We start from the raw sequence: 14,885 nt of genomic DNA, 5'->3' as shown, positions 1-14,885 counted from the left end.
GATCCACACATTAGTCTGCAATGTGCAGATCAGGTCAGTTCATACTGGAATTCACAAAGATAACATTCCTCAAGGATCCACACTTACAACCTTTAAAGCAAGGTGAGAGAGTGCTAGCGTGTGCCAGCTGCTTTAATGTTTCGTTTGGATTTGAAAACTCTAGGTTCACACTCATCTTAGTCATCGAGCCATTAGGATGCCATGGACAAGTTAGCTACTTCTCTGTCTCAGAGACTCTGGGCTACATCCAATGTCGTGTAAGTGAACTTTTGCTCATGCAATGGGACTTCTCCTTGCTCTCCTCCCCCTGCACCCCCCCCCAATCTTATCCAGAGGATCCCCCAACCCTCCAGAACACATCTGTGGGTCAGGGGAGGGAGAATCCGTTCAGCCTGTGGTGTTTGTTCATCTGTAAAATAAGAATGAATTTCCTCACAAAGCTGTTGCAAGGGGAGGGAGGGGGAGATGGCAAAACACTTTCTACGTTACAAGTACTGCAGAAATTTCAGTTGAAACTCAGAAAAAAAATCAAGTAACAGCAGATCTCAATTATTGGGTGGGACACAACACCTTCTTTCAAAGGCACTGGAGTATCACCTCTTCTTCAGGCCATATGAGGCTACTAGGGGATTAAAACCTTAAGAGGAGGTCCTTTACTCTGCCCAGCCAACATCTGAAAAGTGTTTGGCAGGAACTTGAGGGAGGACCTTCTTGGCAGCTGCTCCTCAGCCCTGGAACTCATTGCCAAGAGGGCCCCTTCTCTGATGAAGTTCCTCTGACATGCAATGATATTTTTAATCAGACAGGCCTTTGGTCTCATAAGCTAACTTGTTATGGGCACTGTAAATTGTTGTAATTTACTGAATGGCGTGTACAGGCCATTGCCAGGTTAAGGAGGAAAGACACTTCTACAAATGAAAGGACATCACTGGAAGCTAGCAGTTAGAACTAGGATGTGGGTAATCCAGGGGGTACTGTTGACCTTTTGCATCACACTTGGCATCATTTGTCCAGTCTTATTGCTGGCTCTTCTATGACTGATCAATGTGAGGTTGTCATATATGTGTTCGTAACAAAATATTTGGGGCTATTATGGTTAATGTGGGAACAGAAAGATGAACATGGAAAATGAAAGAACTGTGGTTGTACTTCTTTTACCATATTCATACAAATATTAAACTACAGAAGATATGCTGACCTCATAATTAGAAAATGCAAGTGTGAAAACTCAATCTTGGTTACTGCCCCTCTGCTCCTACCTCCCCTCTGTTGAGCTTTAGACTCAGGCAACAGAAACATCTAAGCCAGGGGTGAGCAACATTTACGGCGCTTCAGATGTTTTGGCCTACAACTCCCATCAGTCCTAGCCATCATAGTCAATGAAGGATGATGGGAGTTACAGGCCAAAATATCTGGAGGGCCACAACTTGCTCACCCCTGATCTAAGAAAGCATGCCATACAATTTTTGCAACTGAACTCTTTATAATTATAGCCTTTCCAACATGGCATTCTTCCACACAAGCTTCAAGTATATTTTTAATTCACATCTGAATAAACCCAGATCCCTATCAAGCATCAACTTGATTAAGAGAAAGATTCTTAACATTTACTTAGTAATATCAGGTCAAGCATTAAAAAAGTAATAATGATGCACAATACCTCAAGTCCACAAAAGAGCAACTGCTTTCAAATTCCAGTCCATCACACTCTTCATAGATTGTATTGGCTGTTTCAGGAGAGTCACATTCTACAACTGCATAGAAATATCTCAGTCGTTTGAACTGATAGTCTCTCAGTTTCTCTGTATAAATACTACCAAAAAATGAGAAGAGTCAAGTAACGTTAGAGAAATGAAGGCACCATATTGCTATCTAGTTCCCTAACTGTCCGCATGTCAGGTATCATAATGTAAGAGTAGATGCCATGATCAAAGCACTATGACTAAAGATGCCAGACACTCCCTTTCCTCCTGATGTTGCAGCAATAAGAGGACGGCTTGTAAGGTACTTTCATATTTTAGATACCAAGGTGTATGTCCCAATACTGGCAGCACATCTGCAGGTGCACAGACCCTAGAGCACAAGTACTGATCCTCTAGATAGCAGTCATGAGCCGGGATATAAAGACTTACTTTAGCTACTCCTAAGAGCTTGTATGCACCCAGAGGGAATGTTTTTGTTTTCACATTTTTCCTTTGAACTGCAGCTCCCCAAGCTGTATCTTCAGAAACTCCCTTGATTTTCTAAAGCAGCTTGCCACGTGGCATCAGGAGCTACTGCTTGAGAAATACAAGTTCAAAGTTACACTGGACAACTAAACTATTAGCAAAATCCTTTGAGTAGTGTCCACTGTTGGTCCTACCTAGAGCAGACCCATTGAAAGGAATGTAACTTAAGTTAATCATGACTAACTTAAGTCCCATTAATTTAAATGGGTCTACTCTACATAGGACCAACATTGGTTACCACCCTCTGAATCCTGGCCAAAGCTTGTGACCCCATCCTGGTGACTGGTTATCTGTGGAAAGGTATGAAGCGGATGCACAGCTGCCTGCGCAAAAGTGGACATCTAGCACAAATGTGGGCTAAAATAAGTTTTAAAAACTCAGTATCCAGTAGTACTGTTCTCACCAAAAGTTGCCTTCTATTTAAAAAAAAAATCCTTTAAGGGCAACTTTGTTGATGATCTGTTCACAGACATAGCCAACTGTATGTGTTTGAGAATGTTAACATCCCCAAACGTTTCCTGGGAAAATTTTATTTGAAAGACTGCATTCTCCCGTATGAGCCTCCCCTGGTTTTAAGTTCCTTGGGAATAGGCCTTTCTCTCAGTACCACTGCTGTTATAGGCACCCATAACAGAAACACAAGAGAGGGCCTTCTTGGTGGCTACTCCTAGGATTTGGAACTCCCTGCTAATGTAGGCCAGCTCCATCTTTGTTAAACTTTCACCATCAGGCAAAAACATTTTTATTCAGGCAGGCTTTCAGCATTTAAGCTGATTTCCTGCTGAACCAGATGTTTATATTTGGTTGGTGCTGTTATTTCTTTCTTATTGATGTGATTTTGTATGTTGTATTGGATGTGTTTTTAACTGATGAGTTTTAGCCTTGAGGAGCTAACAATAATTCAGTGGAAAAGAGGGATTTAAATTTAATAAAAATAAATATTTTTCCCCAATTACTTGTTAGCATTATTATTTAGCACCATTTATGTACGTTGCACTTGACAAAGAATGAGAGGTCAGGTCTTTATCCCAAGGGGCTTACAGTCTGAAAAGGAAGACCCCCTGGGCAGGGCCATGCCACTTGTTTTTCCTGAAGCATGGAGGTTGCTAAACAAAGATAAAGTTGTAGTAGTGCTAAAAATTAAACAAGCGATTTTCACCTTTTCAGATTTTTAGTATAAAACCGATCACATATGTCTATACTAGCAAATCAGTGATAGTCACCTACTGATAGAAAAAGGTTCCATCTAGTGGTAGAAACTCATTATACAACATGTTCCTTCGATGTCCTGGGGTTATTTCACACACTATGCAGTAGCAAGCTTGTGTCTGCAACATCATGTCTACACCCTACAACTGCCCATGGATTATATGATGCTTGTTAACCCTCCAACAAGCCATGCCACCCAGGTTTGGCCAACACAATAAGCCGCAGCCTGGCAGTGATTGTGCAAATTCCACCCGGCACACATGGAAGTTCCCAACAAGCCACTGTGGTTTGTTTACGGCATGTGATCATGCGAATCGGGTCTATGTCTAGGTTCAGATAACAAGATAATGCATACTCAACCCCTGAGTGTGGGTTAAGTATGTGCTGACGATGAACTGTGGGTTATCACGTTGTCTAAACCCAGCTGTGCTAACAAACCATGATTTGTTAACCACAAACAGCCAATAGTTCATAACCCAAAAACAAACCGTGGGTCCTCTTCATGGGTTGTTCGTGGTTAACAAACTATGGTTTGTTAGAATGGCTAAGTTCAGACAACACAATAACCCACATTTCAACAACCCATGCTTCAACGACAACCCACACTCAACCCTTGAGCGTGGGTTATCATGTTGTCTGAACCCAGTCACTATGTTCTATATTTCACCATGATTGCAACTCTCTCCAAGATTTGCATTTCTTGGGTTTGCAATAGATACATAGGCTCTTAATGCTTTGTGAACAAGAACGAATATACTGAAGGGTGATTTTAAAAAGGTTGTTCTTTGAGCTTAAGGAGATGACAGGCTAAGCTTATGCACATTTATTAATGTGTACAGGATGGTGGCTTCAGTAGGACTGAAATTTAACAAACATTAAATACCTGTCTTTCTCTGTGACATCCTCAGGAAGGTTTAATAGTTCTGTTGGGCCATTCACTTCCTCTTCTTTCATTCTCTCTTTTCCAAACTCTGAAGGATAAATCTAGAAACAATTTTTTAAAAGGCACAACCCAATTGCATCAAGTAACTTGAAAGCAGCACAGGCTTATGTTTTAAAGAGGAAATTTCCCACATCTTTCCCTGCCACCCAAACCACCATGACTACAGAAGAGAGACCACTACCTACATAGCATGCTAAATAAGCCACAGAACACAGCCTCGCTATCTAAAGCCATGAAAACAAAATCACAAGACGACTTGTTTTTTCTTGTTTTGTTCCAGTCTTTAAGGATCAGGCCCAATTCACATGTGCAAGAGCAGTACTTGAAAACAGATGGCAGTGAATGAGACACTGTTTTAGTAGCAGGAAAATGTTGTTGTTCTGCTCCCATGCCCCCTTTTCTGTTTCCCCATGGAAGAGAAAAGATAGCCATCCCAGCAGTCTTACTTTCCATAAAGTATTACAAAATTCCAGAATGTAACACACCTTATGAATTCCGCAGACCCAAATATATATATTTACTGTCGACTTAAAGAATATAAGATGAGCGAGGCTAGATCAGAACATAGGCCCAGCTACACCAGCATTTTGTTCCCATAGTGGCCGATCATATGCCCCAATGGGAAGCCTACAAGCAGGACATAAACGGAACAGCACCCTTCCGCTCATGTTCCCCAGCAACTGGCATACTGTCTCTGATGCTGGAGGTAGCATATAGCCATGACCACTAGCAACGGATAGCCTTATTTTTCCTGAATTTGTCTAATCCCCTTTAAAAACCATTCAGGTTGGTAACCATCACTACATCTTAAGACAGTGAACTCAGTAGTTCAACTATGCAGTACATTTTATCTGTCTTGAATCTCCTATCATTTAGCTTTATGGGATGACCCTGGGTTTCAGTATTATGATTAGTATTCTGTGCACCTCTATAATGTCTCCCCTTATTTGCCTTTTCTTTAAGCTAACCAGCCCCAGACATTGTAATCTTTCCTCACAGGGGAGTTGCTCCAGCCCCTCGATTATTTCGGTTGCCCTTCCATGCACCTCTTCTAGCTCTACAATATCCTTTTTGAGGTGCAGTGACCAGAACTATACACAGTATTCCAAGTGTAGTCACATCATGGATTTCTATAAAGGCATTATGATACTGGCATTTTATTTTATTGCGTCTTTTGTGTACAACTGAGAGTTATTATGTTGGTCACTAGTGCAGTGAGAGTAAAAAATGAGGAACACTGTAACAGTTCTCCATACATGTGAATTTTGTCAACTTGGCACTCCTGCAAAACGACCTACTTTCTGTCATCAAGGGGACTAATTTCCTTCCTCTCTTCTAACCCTGCCTTATAAATGCCAAAGGAGAAGTGGGATGGGAGACTAGTGGCCTCCACGGTATAGCCTTGAATTTACCTAGCTGTGGGGGAAGGGATATATTAGCTAGATGATAGATAGATAGATAGATAGATAGATAGATAGATGGATGGATGGATGTCCCACCTTTCCCCAGTGTCAAAACCCAAGCTACACTTCCAGCCACACCCTAGTTACTCTTCAGGAGCACTTGACTGTGCTGCTTCACACTCCCCTGCTGCAACCCTGGCCAAATAGTTCCACTAAACCACCACTTGTCTTAAGATGCTTCTACCTGCTCCAGATCCTCTGCCAGTCTCACAGACAAAGCTATTTGCAAGAAGCAATGTGTTTCCTCCCCCAGCTACTGATTATCTGTATTTTGCTGTTCAAAAACGAGTACTTACCTTTACAGAAAAAATAACACCACCTTTAGGTGTAAATGAATTCAGTAAAGCGAGTAGGTCCTTAGCTTTCAGTCGATCCCAATCCATGTTGCAAATTGCCAACCTGCATGTAACCTGTATGAAAGAAAAGTAATTTGTAACAGTACATTTTGTAACCCAGCTGCACCTAAGCTTCAGGGTAACACAAAGCATTATCACTGAGCCTACCACTTAAGTAACACAGAAGTTCAGTTGTAGATTTAGATTTATGCCCAGTTGGTGGGACTCTTAGTCCAATCTGAGCACAGCTGCAAAGCTTCCTGCCATGGAGAAAGACCAGCAAATGTTCTTATGAAATCATGCCTTGACTCTGGTTCCCCAGCAAAAACCATCAGATATTATTTATTATTACTATTATTATTAATTACATTTCTATACTGCTTCACAGCTGAAGCTCTCTGGGTGGTTCAGAAAAGACATCTCCCCCCCCCCCCCCCAAGTATACAGAGATGTCAAGTCAAAGACAGACAGTCTACCATTCTTGCCCACAAAGACAGCAAGTGTAAACTGCTAGGGCACAGAAGCAGAGTTTTAGCTGAAGTTCTGCAGCTTCTTTGAGCAACTCATGCTTTGCGCTTTGCCTTACTGGCTGACAGTGAAGCAGTAAAAGTCACTCTTATCCCCGACCTGATCCTGGCCAGAGCAAGGAACAAACACTGCCATTTCCTTAGCAAGTAATGTTTGCATGGATTGGTTAGTGACAGCACAAGGTCCATACTTGGTGCTCAGGAATCACAGGTGTTTTGATTGCTGACAGTTACAGCCACATAGTAGAGTACCTAGGGATGAATTAATATGTCTTCTACTAATGGTCAATTTACTACCAGGAAGTGAATGCTGCCTGGGCACTATATTATCCATCTGTGCACTAGTTAGATGCTCATGAATGAGACTCAATGAAAAATGAGAAGCCAACTGCTTTCCCAATGAGTAGGGGGTGTAGTTTTTACTCATGCCATAAAGAGTTTAAGTAACGTACAAGTTTGATCAGTGTAGACACCGTTTATACGGAAACGGGTATCTGTTATCTGCACGCTACTGTTCTAGAAATCAAGAAAAGCATTCTGTCATACTTCATAATGTGTAAGGTCCACGAAATTTATAATCCTTTTTGTGAATCAGAACATTTGTATGTTGTGCTTTAGATACTGCACTTATAGACATTTTGCATTTTTATTACCACTTGCCACAGGCTGGCCCATCCTCTGCTGCGAGCCTTACCTTATCTGCACGAGGGGCATCATTAGCCAGTTCTCCCCATTCATGTACAACTTCTGGCTCCTTTGGAAATATACCAGTCAAATCATTCTCCTCTTCATCCTCAGAACTGGTTTCTATATTGCCTTTCCCTCTTGCCAAATCTGGCCCGCTGTCACTTTCATCACCATCTGTCTCACTTTCATCTCTGGTTTCTTCATCTTCTGACTCACTTTCCTCTCCCATTTCTCCATCACCTTCCTCTTCCAGATCTCCACTATCTTCTGATTCACTTTCCTCTTCGCTTTCTCCACTGCCCTCCGATTCTTCGGGATCAAAGTTCTCTTCATTTTTACAGGTTTTAGTTTCTAAATATTTTTTGTTGACATGACTGACAGAGGAATCTACTTCCTTTGCTAAATGAAGAAAAACAAAACAGTACATTTAGTGTTATACATGCATAACACTGTTCTCTACAGGGTTAATTGTTCAAAGAAAACACTACGTTAGACATGCTGCATGTAAAGAAGAATGAAATACCGTTTAGGGGTTTGGTGGTTCTGTGAAGTCCAGCTTTATAAAACTAATTAAACATAGCTGTTAAACAAATAATAGCTTATAATGGCATGGTCAAAACCACGTGGGAAGCTAGTCACCCAAGATTTTGTGCCAAGTAGAGAGAATAACTTTTATCACACATGAAGTTGAAAGTCAGTGATTTTTAAACCATTTAAAATTGTGAATGTTTTTGAAAGCATATTTATTCAGGGGGAATCATTTGGCAAAAATACCAGTTTCACTGGTTGCTATTTAAAAGTCAGTCTCTTCTCAATTTTCAGACAGCCGGACATTTGTAGTTTTAAATTATGTTCTGCAACAGATCCACCAAACAACTTTGACCAAGATGCAGGTCACTCTCTAATGTTTAGAGTCTAAACAAAGAGGTTTATACAGAGACCAAACTTCAGAAAGGTGGATAAACACCGTTTTTAAAACTTAGTTTTAAAAATAAAAATTACTGTAACTGAGGGAGAGAAGAGGAATAGGGCTATTTCACTGCCTCTGCTGAGACCAGCTAACTTTGGACCTCCCCAACTGCCACCTACCTGAACTGTTTCCATCCCAGCTGATTGTTAGAAAAAATGTAACTTTAAGAACTGGTGCCTGAGCTTGCTTTTTTCCTCCTCTCTCCCTGTCCTCTTTTTCTTGCGTGTCATGTCTTTTAGATTGTAAGCCTGAGCATAGGGACTGTCTTACTGCTGATATCTGTAAGCCTCTCTGGGAGCTTTGGCTAAAGAGCAAGGTAAAAATGCTTTGTTTATTTAAAATTGCCTGGTTAAATTTACATCTGAATACAAGCATGTTAAACCTAAACTAACGAACTCCTAACATTTAATAAATGGCCCTCTATCAATCACATTGATTTAAAGGCTACTTTTCTACATAAATGAGAAACCATGAGGATAATATCTTTTTGAGATCAAGTATTACAAATATGGCACAGTAGGTCACATACTATTGACTGTGTTCAGACATGATGCTAAGTCGTGGTTTAGCAGTGTAAGAAACCACCACAGCAAGTCTCAGGCTTGCACACGTCCCGCTCCCTGTCCAAAATGGCTGCAAAGAGGAGATTGGATGCTTCCACTTCCATTTTAGATTAACCACAGTTTATCATGTTATCGGAACCCCAAACTGTAATCTTAACTAAAGTTATTTGAAACAAGCCAGCTTCATAAACTATAATTTGAAGTTGGCTTGTTTCAACAAACCATACTTAAAATGATACTGTCTATCTGGCTTCAAATGTCACAAGCCGTGACTAATTGAAAATGGAAGCAAAAGCTTCCAAACTGTACAGCCATGCAAGGGGGAAAAAGCACACAAGCAAAACCCTAACACCAAACTGTGGCTCAGCATTATATCCAAACTAAGCCGTTGTTACTATGGGCTTGATGCTGGGGAACATGGGCAGGCAAATCATCACAGGCACTGCCATCCAGCCCCAGCTCCAGGAAAGGCCATTCTATCTATCACTAGCAGAGTGATGGCTCTTGTGGTATTTCAGAAGAATAGTTGAGTAGCTGGAGATTCAGGGGGAAAGGCTGGGAGAAGTGCACCAAAAAGAGTGGGGGGGGGGACAATATTGCCCACTTAGCAAGGTGATTGTCTGGGTTTTTAGTGTTGAACTAACACTTGTCAGTGTCCTGCTTCCATTCAGTACTTGCTAGCTTTGCAAAACAGATCAGTCTCCAACAAAATGAAGTTTAGCCTGCAGAAATATTATTAAGGCACAGGAAATTATTCACTAAGGAAACTATACTAAGCCCATTTACTTGTAAGAAAGTTTCCGTTGAACTCAGTAGCCACATGCGGATGATCATATCTAGACTTAATAAACAGATATACATAAACAGTTTTCCTGCTCATACAGCCTCTTTGTGACGCACAGCAATCAAAGCAAGAAGTATCTAATTAACCATAGTTTCTAGTTTCTTATCAACTGGGAAACTATGGTTACCAGCTTTGGAATATGCCAGGATCTGAAACCAACTTCAAAAACACAGTTTAAGATCCCTGGCTTGTTCTAAAGCTGGTGACCACAGTTTTCCAGTTCAGAAGAAATGGGAAACCAGGGTTAATTACAGACTTTCTGCTTTGACTGCTGTGAATCGTAAGGGGGCTGGGTGCACAGACAAAATACTTGTGTGTATCTTGTCTTCAAAAGCTGAGTCATGACTGTCCAAAGTGGGCCAATGAAACTTACTTCCAAGGAAAGGCAAATAAGATTCAGATCCAGGTAAGAGACAACAAACCTAATTCAGTTCTTTTACGGCCCGAAGAACGTTCTATGCTGCATTCTTTCACTGCATTTTCTTTTACAGTCTTCTGTGAAGATTTCTGACTTGCGCTCTCTGCAGCAATTCTACCTTGCTTGTTTTGCTTTTTTGGTACACACGCCTTATCTTGTGGTGACTCAATTATGTTTGTGTCTTTTACATTCTTTCTGGACTTGAATGATGAGCATTTCTGGCCTTCATTTTTTAAAACAACCGATTTGGGAACCGGTGAACTTTTATATATCACTTTGCTTTCTTTCCTGTCAACAAGAGACTTCTCAGAGCCTCTCTTTCCTTTAGGCTCATCCTTTTTTCCTTCAGTTTTCTTCTCAGTTAGTTTATGATCAGACTCTGAAAGATCAGAATCGGAATCAGAAAGGTCATAAAATCGTTTCAAGTCCTCTGTAGAACTGTGTTGAACAGGTCGTCCTCGCTTATCCACAGTATATTTCAACTTGAATTTCTTGTCATGAAACATAGCCCGAAACCTTTTATCAATTTTGATCTTGCGGTCTTTTTCTGGCATTTCCCAAAATCTAGGGTCTTTTGTAATGCGGGAAAACCGCTGGTCACTAACAAGCTCCTTCTTAGAATCCATTTTTGCACTTAAAAAAAATCCAACCTTGAACTGTTGAGAAGAAATAAAATAAATCCATGAAGTTATATCATAACAAAAGAATAAATGCTTCACTCTAAAATTACTAATAGTTCTTGTGAAGTAGCAAAGCAGTTCAACAATATTTTTGATAGGAAGAACATTACACACCTAGTCCAAAGAAGCACAAGGCACAATCTGTTCAAACTGGGAGACCTATTCAACCTATTCCCCCACTTTTCAAGTTCCAATAAAACCAAAGTAGTCTAACCTAGATGGGACTATGGCAAGTGTGCCTGGCCAGATCCACTTTTTCTATGAAATTGTTACATAGCAGCCATAGCTTTGCAACAGTATTTCTACCCTCAGCTGCAATCTCACCATCCAGGAGCAATCCGAACCTGTGGACGTGCAATCCCATCCAGATCAGGCTGCATAACTAACCCAAGACCAGCTTTATACTGAGAAAAACGCATGTCTGTCTTGTATGGATCTAGTGGCAGCATCTTAGCACAGAACTTGTCCATCACTGACCACAGACACCAGTGATTTCAGGATGTCCACTGCCTCTATAGAAACTGATGAAAGAGAGAGGGAGGAGGTGATTATCAGTATACTGATGACTTCAGATCTCCTGGCAATCTACCCAAGTGGTTCATGAAGAAGGGGAAATAAGCTAATGGCGAAGCCCAACAGTCCCCAGAGACCACCTTCTGCCCTTCAGGTATGATTGGAACCAGTTCAAAACCATTCCTCCCAGTCCCATCTAGCCAGGCAGTTCAAAAGGATATATGGTTGAAGGTACTGAGAGCCACTGAGAGATCCAACAGAACAAACAGGGATTAGAAAAAATGGATTTTTAAATATTTAAATTAGATTTTTTTCCATTGGTTGTGTGCGACCCAAAAGGAGGAGTCGGACTTGTTGAGCTCATTGCCAATCTTCCCCTGGGTGAAATAGTTCAATTTAAAATGAAGTAAGGCTGCAGTCACACCTGCTGGTGCAAGCTTGGCTTTAGCACTGTGGTTCATTGCTGCCAGAGCACCACCACATCTCTGGCATTGTTTGAGGGCCCTCCAGGCTATCGGGGCTCAGACTTCACCCTGGTAAATGTACATTTTAGACAATGTAGGTTAGAAAGTTGCATTATAAACAACATATACAAAACATACATAGCTGCTCTATAATGCCAGTCCATCTAACTCTGTACTTATCCATGGCAAACGGAAGGTCTTAAGGAGAGGTTTTCCCAACCTTGCCATCTTGGATCCTGTAATTGGAGATTCCAGAGACTAAACCTGGCACCTTCTGCATGCAAAGTAAATGTGTTCTATACTGAAATATGACCTCTTCCTATATTCACCTATCTGTAATACTCACACATATAACAAAATCAAGAGTTATCGACCATAGACTTAAGGTTACCTACCCCTTTCTGCTGTTTAACTACCTTGTTGCACGCACAATTGAAAACTCTAAGAAAGTGAACAGAACACAGATATTTTATTATTGTTGTTGTTGTTATTGTTATTATTATTATTATTATTAATTGCATTTCTATACTGACCCATAGCCAAAGCTCTCTGGGTGGTTTACAAAAGTTAAAACATTAAATACAATATAAAAAGTTTAAAAGTCATTTACAAAAAAGCACACAAATATACACAAACAATACATAATTAAAAACAATACAGAACTATCAGACATAACTAAAAACACATCCAGGACCAATTAAAACTCATCATATGCTGCCAAACACCTGGGAAAAAAGGTAGGTCTGAACTTGGCACCAAAAAGATAATAATATTGGCGCCAGCAGACCTCATCAGGGAGCTTCTTCCACAGATGGGCAGCTACCACTGAGAAGGCCCTCTCCCTCGTTGCTGCCTTCCGAGCTTCCCTTAGAGGAGGCACTCAGAGGTCGGCATTAGATGCTGAACGTAGTGTATGGGTAGGTTCATTCTGGGAGAGGTGTGCCGTCAGGTATTGTGGTCCCAAGCCGTGTAGGGCTTTATAGGTTAAAACCTGCACCTTGAATTGAGCTTGGAAGCATATAGGCAGCCAGTGCAAGCAGGCCAGAGTCAGTCTTATATGTTCAAACCTTTTGGTCCCTGTTAACAATCTGGCCGCTGCATTTTGCACGAGCTGCAGCTCCCGAACTGTCTTCAAAGGCAGCCCCAAGTAGAGTGCATTGCAGTAATCCAACTTGGAGGTTACCAGAACATAGACAACTGAAGCCAGGTTATCCTTGTCCAGACAGAAGCACAGCTGGGCCACCAACCGAAGTTGGTAGAAGGCACTCTGTAGCAGAGGATACCTGGGCCTCAAGTGACAAAGATGATTCCAGGAGGACTCCCAAGCAACGGACCTGCTCCTTCAGGGGGCGTGCAACCCCATCCAGAACAGGTTGAACACCCTCCATCTGGTCAGCAGAACCACCCACCAACAGCATCTCAGTCTTATCTGGATGCATTTCAGTTTATTAGCCCTCATCCAGTCCATTATCGCAGACAGGCACTGATTCAGCACATCCACAGCCTCACCTGAAGAAGATGAAAAGGAGAAATAGAGCTGCGTGTCATCAGCATACTGATGACAGCGTACTCCAAAACTCCAGATGACTGCATTCAATGGTTTCATGTAGATGTTGAACAGCATGGGGGACAAAACTGACCGCTGTGGAACCCCATATTGGAGAATCCACAGGGCCGAGCAGTGTTCCCCAAGCACCACCTTCTGGAGCCAACCCTCCAAGTAGGAGTGAAACCACTGCAATGCAGTGCCTCCCAGCTCAGACAGCCATCCCAAAAGGATACCATGGTCGATGGTATTGAAAGCTGCTGAGAGATCAAGGAAAATCAACAGGGTTACAACTGCAAGAACTAACCCTAAGAAGCCAGTAGCTATACCTGGTTAACTAACACAGAGCCCAAAGGTGTGAATTTGTGGGCTAACCAAGCATATTGCTATGGGGCGGGTGGAGGGAGGAGAAGTCTACCAGAAGAAAAGGCCTCCCAAGAACCCCACGTCGGGAGCCCGCAGAAAAGACTCCAACCAGCTCCCCACACAACAGCAGCACCACTGAGCAGCCTCTACTAGGCCTCTCTTTCGGTACCCCTTTAACTCACTTAACTGTTCTGGAGCCGCTCCACGCGCCGAACGCACCGCTCCAAGGAACTTCCGCGCGCAGGGAATTGACGTCACGTCCGGAACACGATACGATAAACGGCAATGCTAAAAGGCCAAAATGCTTCACATGCGTTCGTGGGCCCGAAAGGGCACCGTGTCTCTCTCCGAGGCTTTTAAAGGCACATGAGCTCTGGCAGAAAAATAAAAGGCAGCATCAAAAGTTCACCCTGCCAGACTTTTTTTCTCTCTCATAGAAGACGCTGCAATGAAAGGCAACATCTAACCCCGATGTTATGTGAAAACTTAAACACGTTGGTTTCTATGTATTTCCTCCGCTCTTGCCCCGCACATGGAGCAGCCAAGGAGCTGCAGTCAGGAACTGGAAGCCGTACTACGCCGCCGCTGATACCGCTTCAATCCAGCCGTAGACTTGGGCGGCTCGATTTTCTCCCGGGACTTCTTGGCTGCTTTTGATGCGACTTATTCTCGCCCGTGGGGTAAAGTGCCCCCTGCCCACTGGAAACCATAGCAAAATCGCGGACTTCGGCGCAGCTTTCCCTGGAAGCAAGGACTGTTGTTCCTGCTTCTTCTGTCTTAGGCCTTACTCCAGGGGAAAATTTTCAGCTGGCAACGTGCTGCCCTCCAGATGTGTTCAACTACAGCTCCCATAATCCCTAGTCATTGGCCGTACTGGCTGGGGCTTATGGGGGCTGTAGTCCACAAAAACCACTAGAAAGCACCGGGTTGCCTACCGCTGGCGTTAATTTTTTTTTAGCACACGTATTCATTGATACGAATATACACAAACCTATGTATGTACGTATTTTTCATTTTTTTCTCTTCTTTCTTTTTATAGTTTTTTGTTGCTGACATTTCACAATGAAAACGACTTTTTAAAAATCAACATGCAAAACATTGGCCTTCAAATGCATAACTATCCTCATGC

At 42.1% G+C, this 14,885-nt stretch overlaps 1 protein-coding gene across 19 annotated transcripts in view; it reads right to left on the bottom strand.

Annotated features, from left to right (window-relative positions):
- Nucleotides 1-13,998, bottom strand: part of ESF1 (ESF1 nucleolar pre-rRNA processing protein) — a 51,686-nt gene extending 37,688 nt beyond the window's left edge. For 3 of the 19 annotated variants that reach the window (XR_014786315.1, XM_084824210.1, XM_084824364.1), the window contains exons 1-9: nt 13,944-13,998; nt 12,240-12,285; nt 11,805-11,913; nt 11,212-11,388; nt 10,192-10,843; nt 7,400-7,791; nt 6,140-6,253; nt 4,321-4,421; nt 1,661-1,813 (exon numbers count right to left, since the gene is read on the bottom strand). Coding sequence is in view for 18 of the 19 variants with exons in the window: in XM_084824210.1 (XP_084680336.1) it covers nt 1,661-1,813; nt 4,321-4,421; nt 6,140-6,253; nt 7,400-7,791; nt 10,192-10,843; nt 11,212-11,337 (1,538 nt within the window). In the remaining variant the exon portion in view is untranslated. Of the gene's footprint in view, nt 1-1,660; nt 1,814-4,320; nt 4,422-6,139; nt 6,254-7,399; nt 7,792-10,191; nt 10,844-11,191; nt 11,435-11,804; nt 11,914-12,239; nt 12,451-13,353; nt 13,648-13,719 lie in introns of those variants that run through there. The other 16 variants (XM_084824255.1, XM_084824219.1, XM_084824313.1 and 13 more) reach the window with 16 other exon arrangements.
- Nucleotides 13,999-14,885: the final 887 nt, after the last annotated feature.

The sequence above is a fragment of the Heloderma suspectum genome, chromosome 1 (assembly GCF_057233095.1).
Source record: "Heloderma suspectum isolate Gila_16-S chromosome 1, 16-S_ref, whole genome shotgun sequence".
Taxonomy (NCBI): Eukaryota; Metazoa; Chordata; class Lepidosauria; order Squamata; family Helodermatidae; genus Heloderma; species Heloderma suspectum.
This window is presented reverse-complemented; position numbering and strand designations above follow the sequence as displayed.